The 26,575-nt window shown below is 46.2% G+C and overlaps 1 protein-coding gene across 5 annotated transcripts in view; it reads right to left on the bottom strand.

The window, feature by feature from the left end:
• Positions 1 to 26,575, bottom strand: part of LOC101941460 (NACHT, LRR and PYD domains-containing protein 3-like) — a 235,641-nt gene that overhangs the window by 158,488 nt on the left and 50,578 nt on the right. For all 5 annotated transcript variants that reach the window (XM_065591885.1, XM_065591884.1, XM_065591887.1 and 2 more), the window contains one exon: positions 5,525 to 5,614. In XM_065591885.1, the coding sequence (XP_065447957.1) occupies positions 5,525 to 5,614 (90 nt within the window). The remainder of the gene's footprint in view (positions 1 to 5,524; positions 5,615 to 26,575) is intronic.

Here is a 26,575-nt window from a genome sequence, read left to right as displayed (position 1 = left end):
AGGCCCTCTAGGTGGGTTGGTTCTTTGCCCTGTTTCTTTCCCAGGTGTGGTTCCTGGTCTTGACTGGCAACATCAGTGGGCTCACCTCGACATCCTTCCCCAGCCTTCAACCCTCTCTGGTTGCAGTTCTCCAGCTCAGAGAGCCAGCAGATCTCTCCCTCTGCTGCTGTCCACATTCAGCCCTCTCCAGCCATGGCTCTCTGGCCTGGGGAAGTTTGCAGGTGAATCCCCAACTGCCTTCAGCTTTCACCAGCCTGCTCTAGCTCCACTGCTCCACTGGGGAATGCTTCCCCATTTCCCCCATCCAGGGCACCCCCTCTCTGGAGCTTGTGACATTGTGTAGTCTATATGGTTTTATAAAAATGTAACTAAAATATGCTTCATGCAAAAGGTTTCTTGTAAGGTATCATTACAAAGCTTATAATTTACTGAGTGTGATCATCCTATTTGTATAAATGTACCACTTTTGTACCTAAAACTAAAAATATAAAATATAACTCTGAGGGCCTATTGTAATTGTGTAAAGTGTGGGCCATTAATGGTGGTTTGGAATTTTGATGACTCCCATTAACTAGGGCCATTGTCTGCAAATGGCTGTGTTTTACCTGTAAGTCTTCCTGTATACCTGTGTGCTGGCAACTGGGTAATAAAGTCTTGCAGTGACATGTGATCATGTCACCTGAACTGGAATCCATCTTTAACCTGGTGCTTTTCCGGGAGGTGGGGGGGGGGGGGCTGGAAACCCAGAGGAACAAAGGATTCACACCTTATGCAAAAGATATATAAAGGGGTGGAACAGAACAAGAGAGAGAAGAGAGGAGCCATCATGAAGAATCCCCTAGTTACCACCTGAGCTGGAACAAGAGCTGTACCAGGGGAAAGAATTGTGCCCAGGCCTGGAAGGTGTCCAGTCTGAGAAAAAAAACTTACTGAAGCATCTCTGAGGGTAAGATTATCTGTATTCAGTTTGATTAAACATAGATTTGCGCATTTTATTTTATTTTGCTTGGTGACTTACTTTGTTCTGCCTGTTACTACTTGGAACCACTTAAATCCTACTTTCTGTATTTAATAAAATCACTTTTTTACTTATTAATTAACCCAGAGTATGTATTAATACCTGGGGGAGCAAACAACTGTGCATATCTCTCTATCAGTGTTATAGAGGGTGAACAATTTATGAGTTTACTCTGCATAAGCTTTATACAGGGTAAAATGGATTTTATTTGGGTTTAGACTCCATTGGGAGTTGGGCATCTGAGTGCTAAAGACAAGCACCCTTCTGTGAGCTGTTTTCAGGCAAACCTGCAGCTTTGGGGCAAGTAATTCGGATCCTGGTCTTTGTTGGAGCAGACGGAAGTGTCTGGCTCAGCAAGACAGGGTGCTGAAGTCCTGAGCTGGCAGGGAAAACAGGGATAGAAGTAGTCTTGGTATATTAGGTGGCAGCTCCCAAGCGGGGTTCTGTGAGCCAACCCGTCACAGAGCTCTCTCCCCAGTTCTGCTTCTGGGCTCCCGCTCTGGGTTCTGGACTCCTCCCTCTCAGGATTCTGAACTCATTGATAATGTCCAGGGGTAGTCCCCTCCTCCTCATTACACCAAACTAGGGCACACCTGGAGTGGAACAGGAGAGCTGGGCCCTATTCCATGTAAGGGGCTGCCTACTTGCTACAAGCACCTACGCAAGAATCTCGCATGATTTACATATGGATAAAACTTCTCTCCCCCTCCCAACCTAGCTAAAAAGAATCCCCAAATGCTGCCATGCAGAGTAACACCCTGCTTTCCTATAATGGAAATGGGTCCATTATAGACTGAGAGTGAATCAAGATCAAGAGATGGTCAAGAATCGACTGGGTTAAATTAAATAGAAATAACCTGCTGTGAACCCAGAAAACAGATGAATGTATATATGGGTCAAATCTGTTGATTCCTCAAAGAAGTCCAATTCACATATTTTCATCCCAATTATAAGATGCACATTTATCTCCCATATAAATCAAACATACCATAGATAATTTGTTTTGTTCCTTCACTGTCTCTTTCACCCTGAATTAGATGCTCAACATTTATGTACCCTAGGAATCAGATACGTCCATCTCTCACTAATCTGTCTTGTTCCTCCCATGTCATGCCTCATATTTTACTGTATGTCCTGAAAGATGTGACATGAAAGGTATTAGATATAACCACAGAATGTTGTTTCCTTTCTAAACTATTATTATACTACAGAAGTGGTAGAAATGGAGGAGAAAAGCACCTAACCAGAAATTCCTTAAAGGGGAGAAATTTCAATTGAGAGTCTGGGCTAATAATGAAATACAATCTGTGAAATGAATGAAATATAAGATCCCTCTGACTAAGAAAAGCTTCGGAGAGATTAGCTGTACATCAACACCACCTACTGGAGATCCACACTTGCCATTCTCTCTGAGCCCTGACGGGTCAAGTGTTCAATAGAAAATCAGAGAGTAGTCCTGGTCAATGAGCCCTGCAATCAGGGTATATAAGACTGAGGTCACTGTGTGGGACCCCAGAGTTGCTGAACACATTGAAGAAGCTGCAGGACTGAGAAGCACTACCAGGCACTTGACCAGCCCCACAGACCAACTCTCCCCGTCCTAGGGTTACCAGGACTGAGAAGAAGAAGCAGAGAGAATTATTTTCAGAGATTGTATTTCTCTTTGTGTTCTTTATGTATATTTATGAAACTGAACTATATCTTGTTGCATGTACCCTCTTGTTAATAAAATCTCAAGTAACCATGTTATGGATTTTTACTAAATAAGGCTATATGCATGTTTCTCCTTTTTAAGCCTCAGTATATTGGCCAAAGACAACCTCAAAATACAGCTTTATGCAATTGCTTTTGATATTTTAAACTTGTCTCTTTCATACCAAACACTTCAACTAGCAGGCACCATATTCTACTCCTGACAGAATTCTGCGCCAAAAAATTAAAAATTCTGCACACAATATTTTACAATTCTGCACATTTTGTCTGTCAATAAATAAATGCGGCTCTGCCATGGCAGTGAGGAGCACAGGCACTGGCTGAATTGAAATGGGAGATCACCCTGAAGCTCCCACCTGCCTCAGGTCAGGGACTCGGCAGTGAGGCTGCACCTGACCCTGACACAGTGCAAGGGCCAGGCCTAACCCAGAAACACCCCAAGGCCCTGCCCCTCAGCACCAGGTGCACCAGGTGTGGGTGGGCAGGCTCAGCCCAGCAGGATCTGAGTGTGGAGGGGATCCAGGTGTGGGGTGAGAGGTTTCTGTGTGGGGCAATCTGGGTGCGGGTGGCTCAGTGGGAGTTCTGTATGCACAGTGGCTTATTGGGGGGTTCCAGGTTCAGAGCAATGGGACTCTGCAAGGGATCCAGGTGAAGGTGGTTGGGGCTCAGCAGGGGGGTCTGGGTGCTGGGGAGTAGGGATTGATGGTATAGGGGTCCAGGTGCAGCTGTTGGGGATGAGTGGGGTGGGGGTCTGGGTGTGTGGGGCTCATCGGAGTGATCCAGGTGTAGCGGGGTAGGGCTGGTGAGGGTTAGATAGGCCTGCTTAATGGGGGAGCCTCAGCTGCTGCCAAGCTCCTGCTTCTCCCCTCGATTCCCCTATCCCTTTTTCTTCCCCATCTCACCTCCCTCCCCCACTGCTGCCCCATTCCCCCCTCTCACTCCCACATTTCCCTGTCCTATTCAACCCCTTCTTTTCCCACTGCCTCTTCTCCCAACCCCTCATCCCTTCCCTCATTTCCCCTGCCTCCCATTACCCAGCCCTACCATGGGCACTCACTGTTGCACAGACAACAGGAAGGTTCCCAGCACACAGAGGGGGAGCATAACTGGCACTTGGACCCAGGAGGCGGTGTTCAGCTGCAGAGTCAACAGAGCTGAGACAGGGAAGCTCTGTGCTCGCAGAAATGAGGGGAGGAGGGGGCAGTAGCAGGTAACCCCGTGTGTGCCCCCATGCCTTGCTGCTGTTTGGAGGTGCAATCCCCCCCAAACTGTGCTCATGGTCATCCCCTCATTCCCAAGCGGCTTCCCTGCCATTTTCTGCAGGGAAGCACAGGCATTCTGCAGGGGGCCTGTTTTCTGCAGGTGTGCAGTCACGCAGAATTCCCTCAGACAGGGCCGGTGCAACCATTTAGGCAAACTAGGTGGCCGCCTAGGGCTCCTAGTGGTTGGGGGCGCCTAAAAGCCCGCTCAGGCGAGGAGGTGGAGTGGAGGTGAGCTGGGGTGGTCCATCTCTACTGGAAATACCTCACCGGATGCATCCTAGGACTGCATTAGCCTTTTTCACAGTCACATCACATTGACGACTCATAGTCATCCTGTGATCAACCAATACACCAGGTCTTTTTCCTCCTCTGTCACTTCCGACTGATAAATCCCCAGCTTATAGCAAAAATTCTTGTTGTTAATCCCTAAATGCCCAACATTGCATTTTGAATAATTAAATTTCATCCCATTTCTACTATTCTAGTTTACAAGGTCATCCACACCTTCTTGTAGGATATTCTGGTCCTCCTCCATATTGGCACTACCTCCCAACTTTGTGTCACCGTAAATTTTATTAGCACTTTTTGTGCTAAGGTCAGTAATAAAAATATTAAATAAGATCGGTCCCAAAACTGATCCTTGAGGAACTCCATTAGTAATCTCCCCCAAGCCTGACAGTTCACCTTTCAGTATGACCTGTTGTGGTCACCCCTTTAACCACTTCCTTATCCACCTTTCAATTCTCATACTATTCCCCATCTTCTCCAATTCAATTATTTCCCAAGTGGAACTGTATCAGATGCCTTACTGAAATCTAGGTAGATTAGATCTACTGCATTTCCTTTGTCTAATAAATAATTTATCTTTTCACTTTCAGGTTTAAACTAGTGTAAATGGTGGATCCTCTGTAACTTGAAGTCTTTAAACCATGATTTGAGAACTTCAGTGACTCGGGGGGGGGGGAGGTAATGAAGTGACTCTCAGTCCTGGGTGCCCCAAGAACCATCACAGTGGAAGAGAGAGAGAGAGAGAAACCACCCCCTACTCCCCACCAAACTCCACCTTTGAATCAGGGAGAAATGAGATCAAACGAGGATACATGAATGGTAAACAAACAGACTTGCACAGGGTTTAGACACCACGGTGACGGGCATCTTAGAAATACCTAAGATTAAAATACCTAAAATCTTCCTCCAACCTCCCGAGTCTTTCCTGACCTTAAATCACCCACAGTCACACTGATTAGGTCTGTCTCTCCTGCTCACCTGTTGCTATGGGAACTGGGGTAAATGTAATTGAACCGCTAGGCTGCCATATAAGCCAAACCACATGTATTCCAGCAAATACTCAGCTGGTGAAACTTAACGTCAATGGAGCCATGACAGTTTATGTCAACTGAGTATCTGCTCCATTGACTGGACAGTTAAACAAATTCCTGAGCAGCCATGGTGAAGAGTTGCCCGGCTCTAGAATTTCTGGGATAACAGCAGTAAAAGGGGGATTTAAAAAAAGAAAGGAACAATTTCTTACCTTAGTTTCTTTATTTTACAGTTTGGATCCTCCAGTGCTTCACAGAGCGAGTAAATAGGTGAAGGATACAGCTCTTGCTGATGTTCTGCCCTGAAAAGAGAGAATAGACATGTTCTATGTTGTTCTCTGGACACAAATTTTAAATTTATTTCCTGAACAGTAAAATAGGCTCTTATATGGCATGATCATGCACTATGAATGAGATATTCTGCTGTTTCAATGCATTACATTCATACCTAAATCCTCCAAACCAAAAATATATCCAGTACATTAAGATGTATTTAAATACACAGAGTCTAATAGAATAGGTTCTGCTAAGTGTAACCTATTCATTTTTTGAACTTGTGGGTACTCTGAGCATTCACATGTAGTTCTAAGAACTCACACCAATGGGAATGTCTCCAGTGGTTTGATGCTTTTGTGTTGCTCAGTCATTTTTCAAATCAGTTCTGGAGATACAATAGGAATGATTGTGTTTCTCTGACCAAGAGAGTTGACTTTAATTTACCCACTGAAGTAAAAACCAAAATGATGAGTATTTGCTTACAATTTAAAGTATGACAACTATCACTCAGCAATGTGTAATTGGTGTTGCACTTTCTGAAATTACATCCCCATAACTAACCAGAAATGGTGGCTTATTAGATCCTGACACCAAAGAGCATAACAGGGCAAATTAATTTAAAGGCAGCATCTGTATAACAAATAGTGCTGGGATTATCAGCATCATGGCAAATCCCAAATGGACATAGCCTCCTGGCAGATCAAGCACCACCCAGATCAATCTCTACCTGGGATTTTAGGATGGTCTGGCTGGATTCTCAATCTATGTACATTACTGGCATTCTCATTGCGTCACCAAAGCTTTTGGCACCCATGTAACCACCGACCATTGAGTAGCATTCCTTGGTAAACACATTTTGTAGTTCACAAATCTTCCATCCTAATAATGTGTTGGTGCCAAGAAAGCTGCTGAAACCAAACCATCGTTGAGCTTGTCCTGCCACTTAATAAGGAGCAACCGACAAAGACAACAAGAATCAAAAATGTCAATCCACCCCTCTTCAGCCTTCCTCAGTGGTGTTTTTATGAATGTAAATTGATTAGACTGATACTGGGATGCTGTGTCCAGTTCTGATGTCAACATTTTTAAAAGGTTGTTGAAAACATTGGAAAGGAGCCACAAAAATGATTTGAGGGCTGGAGAAAATGCCAGTGAGTGACTGAAGGAGCTTTTTTTTTAGTTTAGAGAAAGTAAGATCAAGATGTGACTTCATTACGGTGTCTAAGTACCTTCATGGGGAGGAAATAGCAAGTACTAATGGGCTCTTTAATCTAGTGGAGAAAGGCATAACAAGACCCAATGGCTTGAAGTTAATGCCAGACAAATTCAAATTAGACATAAGGCATGCTTTAAAAAAACAAACGAACAGTGAGGGCGGTTAACCATTGGAACAAACAACCAAGGGAAGTGGTGGATTCTCCATTTCTTGATGGTTTCAAATCCAGACTGGATGCTTTTCTGTAAGAAATGCTTTAATCAAATACAACCTATTAGACTCAGCACAGGGGTAAGTGAAATTCTACAGGTTATGTTATATAGGAGGTCAGATTAGATGAGCTAATGATCCCTTCTGGCCAACTCCAGAGGTGACTCATGGGGAGGGGGCATGTGGGTTATATATCCCACCCCCAGATTTCTGCCAGGGTTTGCCAGCTGGGTCCCCCCCGTGCAGAAAGGAGACACTCTGGTTGAAATTCTGGCCCCACTGAACTCAATGGGAGCAATTGTCATTGAAGCCAGGATTTCACCCACTATCTGTCTTAGCTCCCATCTCTTTACTTCAGCACTCACAACCACATCACTGCATCTCACACCTTTGAGCTAACACATCCACAGGCCAGCAGCAACATCAAAGAAATGAGCAAAAACAAACAAACCAACACCATTCTACAAAAGAATGTCATGAGCCTCAAGCATAAATTGTCAAGTATCAGAGGGGTAGCCGTGTTAGTCTGAATCTGTAAAAAGCAACAGAGGGTCCTGTGGCACCTTTGAGACTAACAGAAGTACTGGGAGCATAAGCTTTCGTGGGTAAGAACCTCACTTCTTCAGATGCAACCTCACTTCTTCAGATGCAGAAGTATAAATTGATTTTTTTTGCCAAAGCACTGCCAAAGGATTAAAATTAAAACTATTCCTAAAATAATTTTAATGGGATATTAAAATGACATTGTAACATCAATATGTCGGAATATGAACGAGAGGCTGCTAGGCAAAACTCTGACACCACATTCTACAGGCCATTATCCTCTGATCCCACTGAGGGTTACTAAAAGAAACTACACAATCTGCTCAGGAAACCCCCTGAAGCAGCACAGGAACAAATCTACACACACACACACACACACCCCTAGAGCCCCGACTGGAGGTATTCTATCTGCTACCCAAGATCCATAAACCTTGGAAACCTGGACGTCCCATCATCTCAGGCATTGGCACCCTGACAGCAGGATTGTCCGGCTATGTGGACTCTCTCCTCAGGCCCTAAGCTACCAGTACTCCCAGCTATCTTCGAGACACCACTGACTTCCTGAGGAAACTACAATCCATTGGTGATCTTCCAGAAAACACCATCCTGGCCACTATGGATGTAGAAGCTCTCTACACCAACATTCCACACAAAGATGGACTACAAGCCATCAGGAACAGTATCCCCGATAATGTCTCTTATGCTCAGATACATTTGTTAGTCTCTAAGGTGCCACAAGTACTCCTGTTTTTTTTGTTTTTGGTTTTGGTTTTTTTTTGCGGATACAGTCTAACACGGCTGCTACTCTGAAACGACAAACCTGGTGGCTGAACTTTGACTTTGTCCTCACCCACAACTATTTCACATTTGGGGACAAAGTATACCTTCAAGTCAGCAGCACTGCTATGGGTACCTGCATGGCACCACAATATGCCAACATTTTTATGGCTGGCTTAGAACAACACTTCCTCAGCTCCCGTCCCCTAACGCCCCTACTCTACTTGTGCTACATTGATGACATCTTCAGCATATGGACCCAAGGGAAGGAGGGTCTTGAAGAATTCCACCTAGATTTCAATAATTTCCACCCCACCATCAACCTCAGCCTGGACCAGCCAACATGAGAGATCCACTTCCTGGACACTACAGTGCAAATAAACGATGGTCACATAAACACCACCCTATACCAGAAACCTACTGACCACTATACATACCTACATGCCTCCAGCTTTCATCCAGACCACACCACACGATCCATTGTCTACAGCCAAGCACTAAGATACAACCACATTTGCTCCAACTCCTCAGACAGTGACACAGGGCACGCGGTTTTGAGGCTATTCATGACTGGGAGAGTGTTAGGGTCATCTTGCTGGCTGTCACCAATGCTCATGGAATCCAGAATGTGACTGGTGTGGTGCTGACAGGCTGCACGCTCATGTATGATGGCTGTGAGCAGCCCAGATTGGGAGCTACAGCAGCAAGGCATTGTTACGTGACACAACCCCTCACTGGTCTGGATTGCACTCCCTAAACTGTGAACCCCATACACTGTGATTACAAGAGCTTTAAGTCATAATCACATGGTTATTGTATGGTGTTACTACAGGGCAGAGTTGAGGTTCCCTGGGTCCCCTAACTATGCCTTTCTATGTCTTAAAATAAATTCGAACATGCTAAGTTTAACCTTAACTCTAAAGTTCCTGGGTTTGATAAAGTTTGTTTTGGGCATAATTTCAACATCCCTGTTATGTAGTTTACCCTAAATTACAGATATGTTTTCTCAACCTTTATTATGGAACTATATAAGACATTTCCATAGAGTATGATTTTAAAAAAATCAGTGGGCACTCAACACTTTAAAGCATCCCATTTTCATCCACAATCCCTTGGCAATGGGACTTGGGTACTTTCACTACTTCCAGGGGAGCACATGAGTTGGGAGGTGTCAGAGTTCTCTCCCCACTCTGAACTCTGGGGTACAGATGTGGGGACCTGCATGAAAGACCCCCTAAACTTATTTCTACCAGCTTAGGTTAAAACTTCCCCAAGGATGCTTTCCTTGTCCTTCGACAGTATTGCTGCCACCACTAAGTGATTGCAACAAAAATCCAGAAAAAGGGCCACTTGGAGTCCCTGTTTCCCCCAAAATATTTCCGCAAGCCCCTTCACCCCCTTTCCTGGGGAGGCTTGAGAATAATATGCTAACCAATTGGTTACAAAGTGAGAACAGAACAAATTCCTGGGTTTTTAGGACACTGATAATTGATCAGGTTCTTAAAAGAATAATTTTATTTTTTAAAAAAATAAAAGAATCACACCTGCAAAATCAGGATGGAAGGTAACTTTACAGGGTAAATAAAAAGATTTAAAACACAGAGGATTCCCCTCTAGGCTTAGCTTCAAAGTTACAAAAAAACACGAATAAAACTCCCGCTTAGCATAGGGAAAATTCACAAGCTAAAACAAAAGGATAATCTAACATTTTCTTGCCTTACTTGCAATTTCTGTAATTTTAGATGTTCATTTCAGGTATTTTTTTAGGAGATGTTTTTTCCTGCCTGGTCCCTCTCTCCACCCAGTGAGGAAACAAACAAAGAGAGCACAAACAACACCTCCCCCCCGAGATTTGAAAGTATCTTCTTTTCTTATTGGTCCTTTTGGTCAGGTGCCAACCAGGTTATTTGAGCTTCTTAACCTCTTGCAGGTAAAGGGATTCTGTACCTCTGGCCAGGAGGGATTTTATGTTACTGCATACATAAAGGTTGTTACCCTTCCCTTTATATTTATGACAGGGGGGATGCAGTGAATGTGCTCTATTGTGTAGAACATAGATTATCTCCCCAGAAAGCACATATCTGTCAAGGGTGTGCTCCTTCTGTTCAGGCTCTTCATCGTGGGCAAAAATCTTGCCTAGCTTCTCATACTATGTATGTGCACTTGGTACACTGGCCCTTGTTCTTCTTGGTACCTGTATGGTTCTGCTACAGCTCTTTGGCTTTGTCATGGGACTGGAACTCAACCCAGCATTATCCTTTTCCCACATTTGCTGCACTAGCTGCTGGTAACTTTTGGCATCCTGGTGACTACTACAGAGATGAAACTGGACATGCTCCTCTTTCCAGACAGAAAGGAAGTCCAAGACCTCAGCATGGGAGGCAATGGCCTCAGAATCCATATGCTTGCAAATACATGCTTTGGGGATGCTGTTAATCCTTCCACATTTAACTGCCCAGGTCTCTGCTTTCAAAACATGTGCACAAGGCATCCCTGACTCTGGGTCCCCTGGTGATGGAGACACTGGTTAGAGGAAGCTCTCTGGGTGTTCATAACAAGCCAAAAGTCTCCCCACTCTCCCTCCAACCCATCTGAGAGTCTCTTGGCCTTGCTCTCACATATATTGTGCAAAACTCAATAAGCACTAATAACATGAGTCAGACTTCTCCCAGAAGTGTCAAGCCCGGTCATGAGACACCTACATCTTCCTTTCTGGCTTCTACATGCATAGTCGGGTTACATCTATGCTTGGAGCTGGGGGTTCGATTCCCAGATCACATAGACATACTCGCACTACCTCTCATTGAGCTAGAGTGAATATGTCTATATGGGCTGGGAATCGCACCCTTAACTCCAAGTGTAGATGCAGCCTTTGTGCCAAGGACATTAATGAAAATATTAAATAAGATCAGTCCCAAGACTGATCCTTGAGGAACTCCAATAGTAACCTCCCTCCAGCCACTAGTTCACCTTTCAGCATAACCCATTGTCATCTCCTCTTTAGCCAGTTCCTTACCCACCTTACGATTCTTATACTAATCCCCATCTTCTCTAATGTAATTAATAATTTCCCATGTCAAATGCTAAACTGGGGTCCAAATATATTAGATCTACTGCATTTCCCTTATCTAAAAAATAGTTATCCGCTAAAAAAAATATCAGTTTAGTCTGGCACAATCTACCTTTAGTAAATCCATGTTCTATTACATCCCCCTTTCTGTTTACCTCCATGTTTACCTCTGTTTTCTTTCAAAATTTGTTCTAAAACCTTGAACATTATTGAGGTCAGACTAATGGACCTGTAGTTGTCCAGATCACTAGTCTCCCGCCTCCCTTAAATATAAGTGCAACGTTGGCTATTCTCCAGTGATACGGCACCACTCCACAAGGACAGATACGACAGAATGGCTTAAAGGGATGCATTTAGTATCTCCAGTTACCTCTTTGCTAACTTCAGAGGCTATCACCCTCAGGTATATTCCCAAAAGATAGAGATTGGCTCTATTCCAGGGGGCAAAGAGCCAACCAGGCACATTCACTGGACTGGTATTTATCCATATCGACCCACTTAGAGATGTTGCTTGAATGGAGAGGAAGGACCATTTATAAGGGCTGCCCTGGAAAGCAGAGCTGGTCAGAAATTTTCTGATGAAACTTAGGTTATTTCAGTAATGTTGATTTGCTGGACTAAAACATTTTCCTGAATGTGTTACAGATTCTACTAAACTTCTGCCAGTGTTCCAGGGCCCATAGCTCCTCAGTAGGGTGCCTGCCAGGCCCGGTGTGCTGACTAGCATCAGGTCTCAAGGGACTTGTAGGCTCACTGCCCCCTGGCTCTGGGTCACACCTGCCATGCAGACTGCCCCAGGATCCATGGCTCTGGGGTTGTGGACTTCAGGCTGGCCCAGGAGTCAAAGTCCTGGTGTCCCTGACCTTGGGACAGGCTACATGGCAGGACTGCCTCAGACTCCCAGACCCTGGGAACCCTGGCACTGTTAAGTAAAATGGAATGTCAAAACTGTCAATTTCACTCAGCAGCTGCCAGTCTGGGGAGCAAATCTCTTTCTGGAAACATCATGTGGCTCCTTTCCACTCCCACTCCTCTTTTGAAGAGCCATGTATCTGGCTGTTCTTTCCTGTCTGCATTGCTGCCATCTATCACCCACCCCGCTCCTCCCTGTCAGTCTTCCTCTGATTTTGACTCCTGGCTCTTTCTTCCTCTCCTCACAATCTCCCACACTCATCATAAGTAACTTCAACTTCTATGTTATTGATCCATCTGACCCCTTAGCCACCCATCTCCTCACTCTCATTTCTTCATTCAACCTGCAAACCCAGCTCAACACTTCCACTCCCCAAAAGGCCCATTTCACCAAATACTACTTTCCCCATTACTGAGTTCCCCCTCCCTGACCATCCCCTGGTCTCTTTCACCATCCGCATCTGTCACTCCATAAGGTCTTGCCACCCGGTCATTCTGTGACTTTGAGTCCATCAATGTAGATTACTTCTCTTCTCTCAGCCCTCTGCTCCCTTTCTTCAACTGACATGGTCCTTTATTCTCTCCACTCTCCACCCTTGGCTTCTTTACTCCTCTCCCCCATCACAAGGTCCACACATCCCATTCCTGGCTCACTCCCAATATCCACTTACTCTGCTCCTGCTCTAGCACAGCTGAGTCTCTCTGGTGGAAATCCTGTGACCAACCTGACTTCCTCCACTACAGATTTGTTCTCTCCTCTTTCAGTTCTGCCATCTTCCTGCCTAAACAAATCTACTTCTCCAACTTAATTGAATCCCAGACACTTATTCATCACCTTTGACTTCCTCTTCCCTCCTCCAACCTCAATATCCTTTGCACAGTATGTCACTAAATTCTTCAAATAAATAATTAACAAGATACCACACCTCACACGGCGTGACGGCCCTCCTACCACACTCCCTCCCTCTCCTCAGCAGCTGACACAGAAATTTCTTGTCTGCTGTTCTCCTCAAACCCCTCCAACTGCCACAGTGACCCTGTGACAGGGTGTACTAACACCGCACTGGTTAAGCAAGGGTTAAAGAGCTGCTCTGGACCCCTCACCTCTGCTGGGTATGCTCCAAGTGGAAGAAGCATTTAAAACGGAGTTACTCACCTCAGTCTGGGCTGACAGAGGAGGAGAGCAGTCAGGTGCAGCAGCCTCCTGTAGGGAAGCCACCAGGTCTCTGCGCCACCAGGACCAAGCCTCATAGCCGAGCTGTTGGAAGCCAATTGACTCCAGGAGCCAAGGGTGATGACTCACTGAGGCCAGTGGAAGTGACTCAAGAGATGGATCAGAGGGAAACACAGGAGGGACCCCAAGTCCAACCCATGATGACATAGGAAGGACTGGAACAAGGGTAGGAAGTGACCCAGGGAGCACATTAAGGGGTATCAGTCCCTGAGCCCTGTGCAAGGACCACTATTTTGAAGGGCCCTAGGTCAGAACCTGGTGGAGTAAGGTGGGCCTGTGTTCCCTACCACCCGCCTCTTGCCAGTAGACAACACTACCTTGAACTACAGCCGCTAGACAAAACATTCTTTGGATTCTCATCAGTGAGCGACACTAGCCTGAGCTATAGCTGCTAGGCTTGGTGGCCTTTGAACTCTTGCCAGTAGGCAACACTACCCCAAACTGTAACTGCCAAGGAAATTGACCCTTGGACTCTCACAGCTAGGCGTTACACTTTGGAGTATCACATTTATCAGTACTGTTGGCCCAGAACACACAGCCAATGCCCCAGCACATGGTGGAGAACCTGGGCAACGACCAGGTCCTGTTAGAAAGGCCAAGAAAGAGTGTTAAGGGGACTATGTGGCAAGGAAACCATGGACATAGAAAAGCTGTTGAAGTGGTTGTTGGAGAGACAGCAGCAGTGGGTGGCCCAACAGCATCAGGGGCAGCTGCTAGAACACATTGTGGCCCAACAGCACCAACGGATGGCCCATCAACAAGAAGAGCAGCAACAGCTGATGCATGAGTTGGCGGTCTAGCACCAGCTGCAGCAAGAATGTTTGATCCAACAGATGTCTGCACTACTATATCCGCAAGGGGAACCCAATGCTGTCATGCCTGGGCCGGTGGGAGACAACACCCCCATCAGGCTGCCCCTACCAGCGCACAAAGATGGGCCCTGTGGATGACCCTGAGGCCTTCCTGGTCACCTTCAAATAGGTGGCCGCCGCCACATGCTGGCCACCAGAACACTGGGCTACCTTGGTGGCCCCCTACTTAACTGACCTCACACAGGCGACATATCAGAACCTAGACTCTACAGAAGTGCTGGACTATACCAAGGTAAAGAGAGCCATACCTACCACTTGGGAATTAGTCCAGAAATGTTCCAACGGAGGTTTCGTCAGGAGAAATCCCCACTGAGGTCCGACCCCATGTGGTGGCCCAATGTCTGCAGAACTACTGCTGGTGCTGGCTAAACCCAGAGAGAGAGACTGGGGTGCAGACAGTGGAGAGGATCGTGATAGAGCAATTCACCCAAATTCTCCCAGCTGATAGTAGGAACTGGGTGAAGCACTACTGGCCATCAACCCTATCCAAAGTGGTCCCGTTCATCAAAGATTACATGGCTGCCAAGGAATTGGTCCCTTCGGCCCCGAGACCAGGAAGCTGTGAAAGTAAGGACCCGAATAGAGGCCAGGTGAGGTGTGAAGAACAGGGACCACTGACCTGACCAACCCTGCAAAAGGTACCCTCAGCCAGAGGGAAGAACATGAGCATTGATATGCTACACAGGGGAGACCAAAAACTCTGGAGAGAAGGGGACACATCATCCTAGAAAGGAGTATGCTGGCTGGAGTCCCGAAGGGCCAATGCTTCGAATGCAGACAGGAGGGGCATTTCAGGTGGGAGTGCCCCTTTATGGATTCTAGCTCTGTCGAGGCATGGGCCACAGGCCCCCAAGCTCAGAAGAGGGGCCCACCCAATTTACTGCTCCAGTGTGGGTCAACAACACCCAGGTAACTGACCTGAGGACTCCGGGTGCAACCAGACTATTGTCCAGACCAGTCTGGTGGGATCCCCTGTCACAGTGCAGGCCCCCATCTATCTCCAGTGCATCCATGGGGACGTACAGCCCTACTCGGCAACCAAGGTACAGCTCAAAGTAAAAGGCCATAAGGAAACCTGCTGGGTCAGCCTAGTGACTACCTTTGCCTAACCTGTAATCTTGGAATGGGACTAGAGGTGGTTTCCTGAAGCGATGGCGATCCTGAAGCAATGGAGCAGCAACTGCCCCACAGAAACAAACCCAGTCCCAAACGTGAGGGGGTTCATGGGCCGAAAGGAGATGGAGGAGTCAGATGAGAGTCCCTCAGACCAGGCAGAGACACCAGTGTCATGCTCCACAGATGTGGAGGTATTGGAAGAGACAGGCCAAGAATGCTTGATGAACAACGGAGACTTTGTGCAGGAGCAGAGAGAAGACCAGACCTTAAGTCATGCCTGGGACCAGATAGTTACCCCTGATGGGGAGGGGAGTGGGGATCTTGTACATCACAGGGACCCCATTTTGAAAGCCACAACAAGAGACTGTACCAGTAACAAAAGACCCCCAAACCCAGAAGACGCTGCAGCAGCTGTTAGTTCCGCAGATGTTCTGGCAGGGGCTATTACGCCTGGCCCACTCGGTGCCATATGCCGGACATCTAGGGAGAGAGAAGACACTGCAAAGGGTAGCCCTCAGGTTTTTTTGGCTAGGCATCCACAAGTTTCTGTGTGATTTCTGTGCCTCAAGCCCTGGGTACCATCTGACAGGACCAAACGGGATACCCATGGTATCCCTGATCCCAAATCCCATAATGGGAGTACCATTTGAGAGGGTAGGAATGGACCTGGTGGGATTCCTGAAGAAAAGTGGGTCTAGGTTCCGGTATATACTGGTGATTGTAGACTATGCAACCCAGTATCCTGAGGCCATTCCATTGTATGCAACAAAGGTGCCCACTATAGTGGGCAAGTTAATGAAGGTCTTCACCAGGGTTGGAATCCTGAAGGCTAAATCCCACTTCATTGGATGCATGCAATGGAAAATACAGTAGGAAAATATATATATACACGGAGAACATGAAAAATGGGTGTTGCCATACACACTGTAACGAGAGTGATCAATTAAGGTGAGCTATTATCAGTAGGAGAAAAAAAAAACTTTTGTAGTGATAATCAGGCTGTCCCATTTCCAACAGTTGACAAGAACGTTTGAGTAACGGGAGGGGGGGAGGGGAGGAGAATAAGCACGGGGAAATAGTTTTACTTTGTGTAATGCCCCATCCACTCCCAGTCTTTATTCAAGCCTAATTTAATGGTGTCCAGTTTGCAAATTAATTCCAATTCAGCAGTCTCTCGTTGGAGTCTGTTTTTGAAGTGTTTTTGTTGTAATATTGTGACTTTTAGGTCTGTAATCAAGTGATCAGGGAGACTGAAGCGTTCTCCAACTGTTTTTTGAAAGTTATAATTCTTGACATCTGATTTGTGTCCATTTATTCTTTTACGTAGAGAATGTCCGGTTTGGCCAACGTACATGTCAGAGGTGCATTGCTGGCACATGATGGCATATATCACATTGGTAGATGTGCAGGTGAACGAGCATCTGATAGTGTGGCTGATGTGATTAGGTCCTATGATGGTGTCCCCTGAATAGATATGTGGACAGAGTTGGCAACAGGCTTTGTTGCAAGGATATGTTCCTGGGTTATTGTTTTTGTTGTGTGGTGTGTAGTTGCTGGTGAGTATTTGCTTCAGGTTGGGGGGCTGTCAGATGTCAAGACTCCAGTACTCCACCGGAGCAAGAGGCGCAGGCAGACTCGACGGGGGAGCGTCAGCAGTCGACTCACCACAGTGAAGACACCCCGGTGAGTAGATCTAAGTACATCGACTTGTTATTAAGTTGCATAACTTAGATTGATCCACCCTGCAGGGTAGACCAGGCCTGAGGCTGAGCTACCATGTCCTGATACTTTTCAAATGTTTGCATCTAGATTAGCATTTACAGTCACTTAAAAAGCAATTGGCAATCAATTACAACAGGAGGAAAAATGCTAGTCCAGACTTCTATGTAGGGTGCTTCCGCAGCTGTGCAGAGGCTGAAATTGTGAACAAACAGCATCAATTGCCCTATAACCTCAGCCGTACAGAACGCAACACCATCCAAAGCCTCAGAAACAACTCTGACATTATAATCAAAGGGGCTGACAAAGGAGGTGCTGTAGTCATAATGAACAGGTCAAATTATGAATAGAAGGCTGCCTGGCAACTCTCCAACACCACATTCTGCAGACCACGCTCCTCCGATCCCACTAAGGATTACCAAAAAAAACTACACCATCTGCTCAAGGAGCTCCCTGCTATAGCACGGGAACAAATCTACACAGACACACCCCTAGCACCCCGACCAGGGGTATTCTATCTGCTACCCAAGATCCATAAACCTGGAAATCCTGGACACCCCATCATCTCAGTCATTGGCACTCTTACAGCAGGATTATCTGGCTATTTGAACTCTCTCCTCAGACCCTATGCTACCAGCACCCTTAGCTATCTTCGAGACACCACTGACTTCCTGAGGAAACTACAATGCATTGGTGATCTTCCTGAAAACACCATCCTGGTCACTATGGATGTAGAAGCTCTTTATACCAATATTCCACATGAGGATGGACTACAAGCTGTCAGGAACAGTATCTCTGATGAGGACACGGCACACCTGGTGGCTGAACTTTATAACTTTGTCCTCACCCACAACCATTTCAGATTTGGGGATATCTTAATCCTTCAAGTCAACAGCACTGCTATGGGTACCTGCATGGCACCACAGTATGCCAACATTTTTATGGCTGACTTAGAACAACACTTCCTCAGCTCCCGTCCCCTAACGCCCCTACTCTACTTGTGCTACATTGATGACATCTTCAGCATATGGACCCAAGGGAAGGAGGCCCTTGAAAAATCCCACCTAGATTTCAATAATTTCCACCCCACCATCAACCTCAGCCTGGACCAGTCAACACGAGAGATCCACTTCCTGGACACTACAGTGCAAATAAGTGATGGTCACATAAACACCATCCTATATCAGAAACCTACTGACTGCTATACTTACCAACATGCCTCCAGCTTTCATCCAGACCACATCACACAATCCATTGTCTACAAGCCCTAAGATACAACCAAATTTGCTCCAATCCGTCAAACAGAGACAAACACCTACAAGATCTTTATCAAGCATTCTTAAAACTACAATACCCACCTGGGGATGTGAGGAAACAAATTGACAGAGTGAAATAGTCACCCAGTAACCCAGAAATCACCTACTACAGGACAGGCCCAACAAGGAAAATAACAGAACACCACTGGCCATAACGTACAACCCCCAGCTAAAACCTCTCCAGCACATCATCAACGATCTACAACCTATTCTGGAAAACGATCCCTCACTCTCACAGACCTTGGGAGGCAGGCCAGTCCTTGCTTACAGACAGCCCCCCAACCTGAAGCAAATACTCACCAGCAACTACACACCACAGAACAGAAACACCAACCCAGAACCCAATCCCTGTAACAAACCCTGTTGCCTACTCTGTCCACATATCTATTCAAGTGACACCATCTTAGGACCTAATTACATCAGCCACGCCATCAGGGACTCGTTCACCTGCACATCTACTAATGTGATATATGCCATCATGTGCCAGCAATGCCCCTCTGCCATGTACATTGGCCAAACCGGACAGTCTCTATGTAAAAGAATACATCGACACAAATCAGACATCAGGAATGGTAACATACAAAAGCCAGTAGGAGAACACTTCAATCTCTCTGGACATTCTATAACAGATTTAAAAGTAACCATACTTCAACAAAAAAACTTCAAAAACAGACTTCAAAGAGAAACTGCAGTTACAATTCATTTGCAAATTTAACACCATTAATTTGCGTTTGAATAGGGACTGGGAGTGACTGGCTCACTACAAAAGCAATTTTCCCTTTCTTGGTATTGACACCTCCTCATCAACTATTCGGAGTGGACCACATCCACCCTGATTGAATTGGCCCTGTCAACACTAGTTCTCCACTTGTAAGGTAACTCTCTTCTCTTCATGTGTCAGTATATTTATGCCTGCATCTGTAATTTTCACTCAATGCATCTGAAGAAGTGGGTTTTTTATGCAAGTAAGCTTATGCCCAAATAAATCTGTTAGTCTTTAAGGTGCCACCAGACTCCTTGTTGTTTTTGTGGATACAGAATAACCCCTCTGATAGGAGAACTAGTGAAATAACATCACAAGAATATTGCTGTTGGGTGCTAAGCACCCACTAATTATTTTCCCTGGGTGCTCTAGCCCTCGAGCACCCACACAATTGGTGCCTATGGGCTACATCTTAGGTCAATCCAGAAACTTAGGCTAGTGTACAATGCAGTGGTCTGCCTCTTAAGTAGTGCTTCCTAGTGGCAGCACATCACTGGTGCTCCACAATCCCCACTGGTTACCTAATGGTTTCTGATTTGAATTTAAGAAGCTAGTTTTGGCTTATAAATGCCAAAGGCTATGTCTGCACTGCAACTGGGAGGTGTGATTCCGAGCCTGGGAAGACAGACTTGTACTAGCTCTGCTCAAACAAGTGTGCTAAAAATAGCAATGTGGACATTGCAGCATGGGTGGTGGCTCGAAGTAGCCACCTGTGTTTGCACCCAGGGGTTGGGGCAGGCTTGAACTTGAGTGGCTAGCCTGACCAGTTGTCCATGTTGAAATATCAACACTAAGTTCCTGATCCTCTGCTGATACCAGTCAGCTCTGTGTTCTTGGGGAACCAGGGTGCAGTATCCAGCCTGTCTGACTCATGAAGGACCCCCCCCCACAACCTCTGCTTGAACCAAAACCAGTCAGAAGAAAGACTTACAGAAAGCATTGAAAAGGCGGTGGGAGACACACCTAAACCCCTCCTGACAAGGGTGATAGGATTAAGGAAACTCCCCATGCCTCATTTGCATCAAAGATGGGACAGGGAGGCATCTCTATTAGCGGAATGGAGAACAGAAATTCCAAGGCAAGAACCGCACTGAACGCTGGAACCAGAAAAGCAGGGAAGCACTGCCTGATGTGGGGATCTCTTCTCCAGATGTTAATGAACCTACACCTGCACACACCCAGCTCAACAGTTATCAGACCAATTCTAGTAATAAATCCTTGATTGATATCCAAAATACTGAAGCTGCCTAATTGCATTGTGAGCTCCCTTGAAGAAACACCACCCATAGCCAGGAATGATCAGTTCCTATTGGCTAGCCTAAAGAAAACCCCTGAGTCATCAGTTTACCCATAAACAAATCTAGTGTTCTCCCTTGAACCATTGTTGTTTCCCTACAAAAACCCCTACCCACGCTCAAGTAAGTGCTCTAATGCCTGGATCCAAACTCTGCATCAGTTCCACTAGGACTTCATCTTCTCCTGACTGATCGTGCTGGGGGCTCTGCTTGTCTCCAGCACTCAGGCCCCTGAGCTACCACCGTCGCCTGGGAACCCCGACCAGTTCAAGCTACATGGAGTGGTGAGACCCCAGCTCTCTCTCTGTCTGTTTTCTTTTCTACCTCAGGTATAACTTTTTAACCCTGACTTGTTTGATCAGGTATAGTTTTCTATATATGACTTTTGTAATTTTTTATAATGTATGTTATGTTTGTTTAGGCTCTCCTTGTGTGGTTATCACTATTATTCAATAAATAACTTTTATGGTTAAGCTGGTTGCTTCCCTCCTTCCCTCTCTGAACTTCACTCTTTTGTGGTTTTGGCTTCCCCATTTACTCTGCAGCAACACTCCTCTTATGTAAGCTAAAGATCCCTGTAGCAGCCAAAAATACTGTGGGGTTTGCTCATCAAGTGGGTTACTACCAGAACAATTGTAATGTGAAAGCAGGGATAGGGACGTCCTGAACCTGTGACATTGAGGGTGGCAGCTTGGAAGTGCTGCTTGACCCCGTCCACTGAGTCCAGAGGCATATAAGGGTGGCAGCCTGGAATTGCTGTTTGACCCAGCCTGCTCAGGCTTACTCTATTCTGGTGCGGTACCTGTGGCATATAAGAGTGACAGCTTGGAAATGCTGCTTGGCCCAGCCTATTGAGCCCGGGGCATATAAGGGTGGAAGCTTGGAAATCCTGCTTGACCCAGTCCACTGAGTCCAGGGACATATAAGGGGTCAGCTTGAGAGTGCTGATTGACCTCGTCCACTCAGACTTGCTCTGTGTGTGTGTGTGTGTGTGTGTGTGTGTGTGTGTGTGTTTTCATCTGGTTCTGGGGCTGGAGGAACCCAGCCCTGGGGAAACTAGGTCCTGCAGGATAGCTCCATTGGAAGGGGACTTACAGAAGGGAGAAGTAGAGCTCCATATAAAAAACACAAGTGACACAAGCAGTACATTGATAGAATTACAGAACACCCCTTCCCCCCCCGCGAAGAGTAACCCTAATAAATGAGCTTACCCCAAAGTAACGGGCAAATCTGGTAACACTGCTCTATCCCTGACACTGGCTTCGATCCTTGGCTTGATGCCTGATTCTGATTCCAGTTTCACCCCTGGCTCATCCCCTCACTCTGATTCCAGCTTCAACCCTTGGCTTGACTTGTGATTCTGACTCCAGCTTTGACCCTTGGCTTGGATCCTCACTCCATCTCCATGTCCAACCCCTGGCTCCTGACTCCAACCATTAGGCATGGCCACCCATGTCCTAGTCCTTAAAGCTTGCTCACACCACTCCAACTCCTCTGGGTGGGCCCAGCCTAGGATGGACCCAGCAGAGTCCCCTGTACCTCAGGGGGGGATCGGCACTGCACAAGCAGGTGATCCATTTCTAGGCAGACAACTGCGTATTGCAAGCACAAAAGGTGCAGCCAGCTGCTGAGAATCAGGCGTTGCTGGAGAAGCCCATCAACTTCACGCAGAAAATGCTGTGCTCTGGGCCCGTCCAGCTGCACTGTCCCCTGAACTTGGACCTGCTATCCCACTGCCCAGACACTTTGATGGGAACAGGCCCAAGTTCTGAGCCTTCATGAATCAGCGCTGCCTCTTGGTCTTGCTTCTACCACAGACAAACTCTTCTGACCAGGCCACGGTAGGGCTGGTAGTCAGCCTGACGACTGGGCAGGCGTCAGACAGGCCTCTCCCCTGTTAGAACCCTGAAATCGGGTGCTATCCAACTGGGATGCTTTTCAGTGGGCATTATCAACCATTTTGGATGACCCAACCATGTCCACTCCACTAAGATGGCTCGCAGAAACTCCAACAAGGATCCTATGCGGCTCCCTTCCATTGTCTCATATTGGATACAGAATGGAATGAGGCAGCCCAGTGGTTTCAGTTTTGATGGGGCTTCCAGGACAAGGTCAAGGATGAACTGGCCTGAGTTGAGACCCCAAAGGGTCTGGACACCTTCGCAGATCTTGTTATTTGGATTGACAATAGTCTAAGTGAATGATGGGGGGAAAAAGAAGAGAGGCATCACAACAGTGACCCCACTAACAAATTCTTCTCTGTCCATTAAGCCAATGCAGGTAGACCTGGTCTGCTGTGAGCTGGGCTATGTTCTCTCCAGTTGTCCCATGAGGCTCCCATTCCAAAGAAATCTGGGAAACAAGCCAGCCCAGGCTCAAAGAAGGGGGCTAGCCTGGGCATCTTGACAAAACATCTCCCTGAGTCCTGAACTGAGGTCCTGACTGGAACGCATGTCAGTTCTACTTAACTGGCACCATACTTACAAGTGCCAGGTGAATTACAGATCCCAGGGCATCCCCAACCACTCCCCCACAATGGGCCTTCATTGACATGGTGCACCATTTAGGATGGGTGGGGGTGCACCTTCCCCCACCCTGAGTTTTGTATATTTGGTTGAAGTTTGCAGCAGGAGAGAAGATGCTGACCCTTCTCCCCCCTCCCAAGCTGCCCTGCCGTCTGCAGCCATGGCACTGCCCCTGTCCATCCCCCCACACACACCACCACCATGGAGCTGCCACTGACCAAACTGCTCTGGACTGGGAACCTGTGTCCTGATCTGTTGCACAGAGCCAGGTGGGGACTGATGTCAGGGTGTCCCTCTCCCCCGGCCTGTGTACCCAGTTGTAACACTCTGCACCCCATATTCACCACAGTGATCTGATTATGATATAATTATGATGCATCTTATATAAAATATGTCATGTGAGGTGTCAATGAAAAAGTTATGGTTTGCTGAATATGATTATCCTACTTATATGCAGGTATCATTTTTTGTATCTGGAATTATAAATATTGAGTATGCATCTGTATTTCAAATGTGCTTGCTCCTGGGTAAGTCCCATAAGTTAATTTACATCCAGTCTAGCCAGCACATTGTGAAGGGCTATCAAAGCTAATTGCCTATCAGTAAAACAGTGGGCCACGAGAAAAACTTAGTCTCACCTGATAGGCTTTCCTATGGATGCTTCAGCCATAACAGATATAACTGTTATGCCATAACAGATATAACTGATAATGGTTGCCATGACTCATCAAACCATGCAGGGGCATGTGACTAAACCATGTGATATTGGACTCCATTTTGTGCCTGTATTTTTCCACTAACTTTGTTTGGAACAATGAAGTTCCCTCCACATGGAAGAAGCTATTAAAGGTGGAAGTGACATCAGCACTGGGCCTTACTTCCCCTACAACAACATAACACTTCAAAATGCCTCAGGAATAAAGACTGAATGGGGAGAAGGGGGTCCCAGGCGGGACTGGAGAATTTCACCCACTGTATGAAAAAGCTGTAACCTGGGTGAGACACTGCTTGAGACAAATCCTATCCAGTTTATAGAGCTTAGATGGCGTTTTTGTTTTATTTCATATGGCAATTTACTTTGATCTGCATGCCATTGCTTATAATCACTTAAAATCTATCTTTCTGTAGTTAATACATCTGTTTTATATTTTTACCTAAAGTGTGTTAAAACAGTGTGTTATTTGAAGAGCAAAGGGAAATCTGCTCAGGAACAAGGGCTGGTGCATTGTCCACGCCACAAGGAGAGAGGGGCGGACTGGATAACAACTTACACTGGTCAGGCATCTAACCAGGGCTGGATGGTTCAGCTTTAGGGTCCTAGGCTGGAGAGTTGGCTAGAACCTCTCTCTTGTTAGTTCATGAGTGGCTAGGAGAAGCATTCATGGAACTGCAGCTGGGTGTATCCCTATTTGTGTAAGGCTGTGTGAGTGCAGGACCTGGAAGGGTTTGCAGCTTGTCATAGCAGCACAGCGTGAAAGGCAGTCCAGGCTGGTGAGACAGGGGGTCCAGTGGTACCCCAGTGCCAAGTTGCGCCCCAGGGAAGCAGGGTCGGCCTTAGGGAAAATGGTGCCCTGGGCAAACTTGTATTTTTGGGGGGGGAAAAACCCATCACCCCTGGCCCCCACAGGCTCCCCAACCACCCCCATCATCTCTGGGCCCCAATGCCTCCCCCAGTGTTTAATTTGTACTGAAAGAGCTGCCAGAGCTCAGCCCTGGCACAAATTAAGCACTGGCAGAGTGGCTCACCTTAGCAGTGCCACTTAAAAAAATAGCTATACACATAACTTTAGACACTGTGCAGATGAAGGTCGCTTGTTTTCAAATTGTATCTTTAGTTATATCTGTAAAATAACTTAATCTGTTTAAAAATAAATGTGGTTCCAAATCTGATACTAATAGTAATGATGGACTCAAATGTTAGTGAGTCATGTATATGATTGGGATTGGTAAACAAATGCCAAAATAATTAGAAAAATAAATTCCCCTTCTTAATAAAAGAGAAAAAGGTTTAATCATGTATGTTAAAACTAAATAAATACATTCTTAGTGGAGTGAAAAACAATTGACTAAAATAGAGTAGATAATGGCAGTAACACAGAATGTGTCTGTTAAATAGAGAAAGTAATCAGAATTTATTTATCTCTACTAAAGATAGATACTTTGTACACTAACTTCTACTTCTGATATCTGTGTCAAAGCTTCATAACTGATAGCTCAAGGTTTGGGATTGGGAATATATTGCTGTATTATCTAAATTTACATAAAATATGGATTTAAATTGGTTTGTATTTCTTTATATAGGAATCGCTATAGTGACATCACTATCTAGAAGGGGCCTGATACCCCATCCAGGCATACATCATCATTAGAACCTAGAATATCTGCATAGGTCCAAAGTCCACAATCAATGACAACTTAGGTAGGCCTCATTCTTTTTGGATTTTGATTTCTCTTATCATCCAGGAACAAAAAATAGCATGGCTGATGCTGTGTCCCACAAGAGGAAAATATTATGCTTATCTGAAGGACTCAAACCCAAAATTCTCCTGCATCCTCAAAACCTCATAACTTTCTGGGCATGGCTTCCCACCAAGACCTGCTCACCCTCATACAGGCCATGGGATCCCTCCTGATGAGCAGAAGCCATAAGGCAGGGCATCTACATGAAAGGGTCTTCCCTGCCCCCTCTCCCCCCGCCCAAGAACTACAAATCTACAAGTATGTCACGACTCCCCACTGGCAGGACATTTTCTGCCCAGTCTCTTGTCTCTTCTGGTAGCCTTGCAAGCAGGCCAGAGCACAGGCCTATGGGTCTCTTGAAATGCATGGGCCCGCTCCAGGGTACTGCACAATAAACCCTTCAGACTCCTGCAATCCCTCGAGACTTCATCCGGCCTCTGGATAGTTGTCCTGGATTTTGTAGTAGGATTACCTGAGTCCAATGGGTTCATGACCATTCTGACAGTAGTGGACCTCCTCACAAAGGTGGCACTCTTCATCACCTGCACTGGCCCAACCTCCTCCCAGGAAAATGCCTGGCTCTGGGTGGATCAAATCGTCCACCACCATGTCCTCCTGGAGCACATCATCCATCCACAGTGTGTAATTTATCTCCCACTTCCAACGAGGAGCTCTCTGGATTCTGGACATCTGCTGCTGGCTCTCCTTCACCTACCACCTCCCAGACAAAAGATCAAATGCGAAGAACCAACCACATGTACCTTCAATGCTACATAAAATTCTACCGGAACGACTGGTCCTTGCTGCTACCTCAGGCAGAGTTCATCTACAATTATGTAGAACATACCTCTATGGGGCAAAGCCCCTTTTTTCTCAGACTCAGGGTTCTATCCTGGGTTCTTCCTGAGCAATCCACAGCTTCCCACAACCCAGCAGCCCTTGACTGGCTACAACAGCTA

This window comes from Chrysemys picta, chromosome 4, assembly GCF_011386835.1.
Source record: "Chrysemys picta bellii isolate R12L10 chromosome 4, ASM1138683v2, whole genome shotgun sequence".
Lineage (NCBI taxonomy): Eukaryota > Metazoa > Chordata > Testudines > Emydidae > Chrysemys > Chrysemys picta.
The sequence above is the reverse complement of the archived record's forward strand: the minus strand, read 5'-3'. Positions and strand labels throughout refer to the sequence as shown.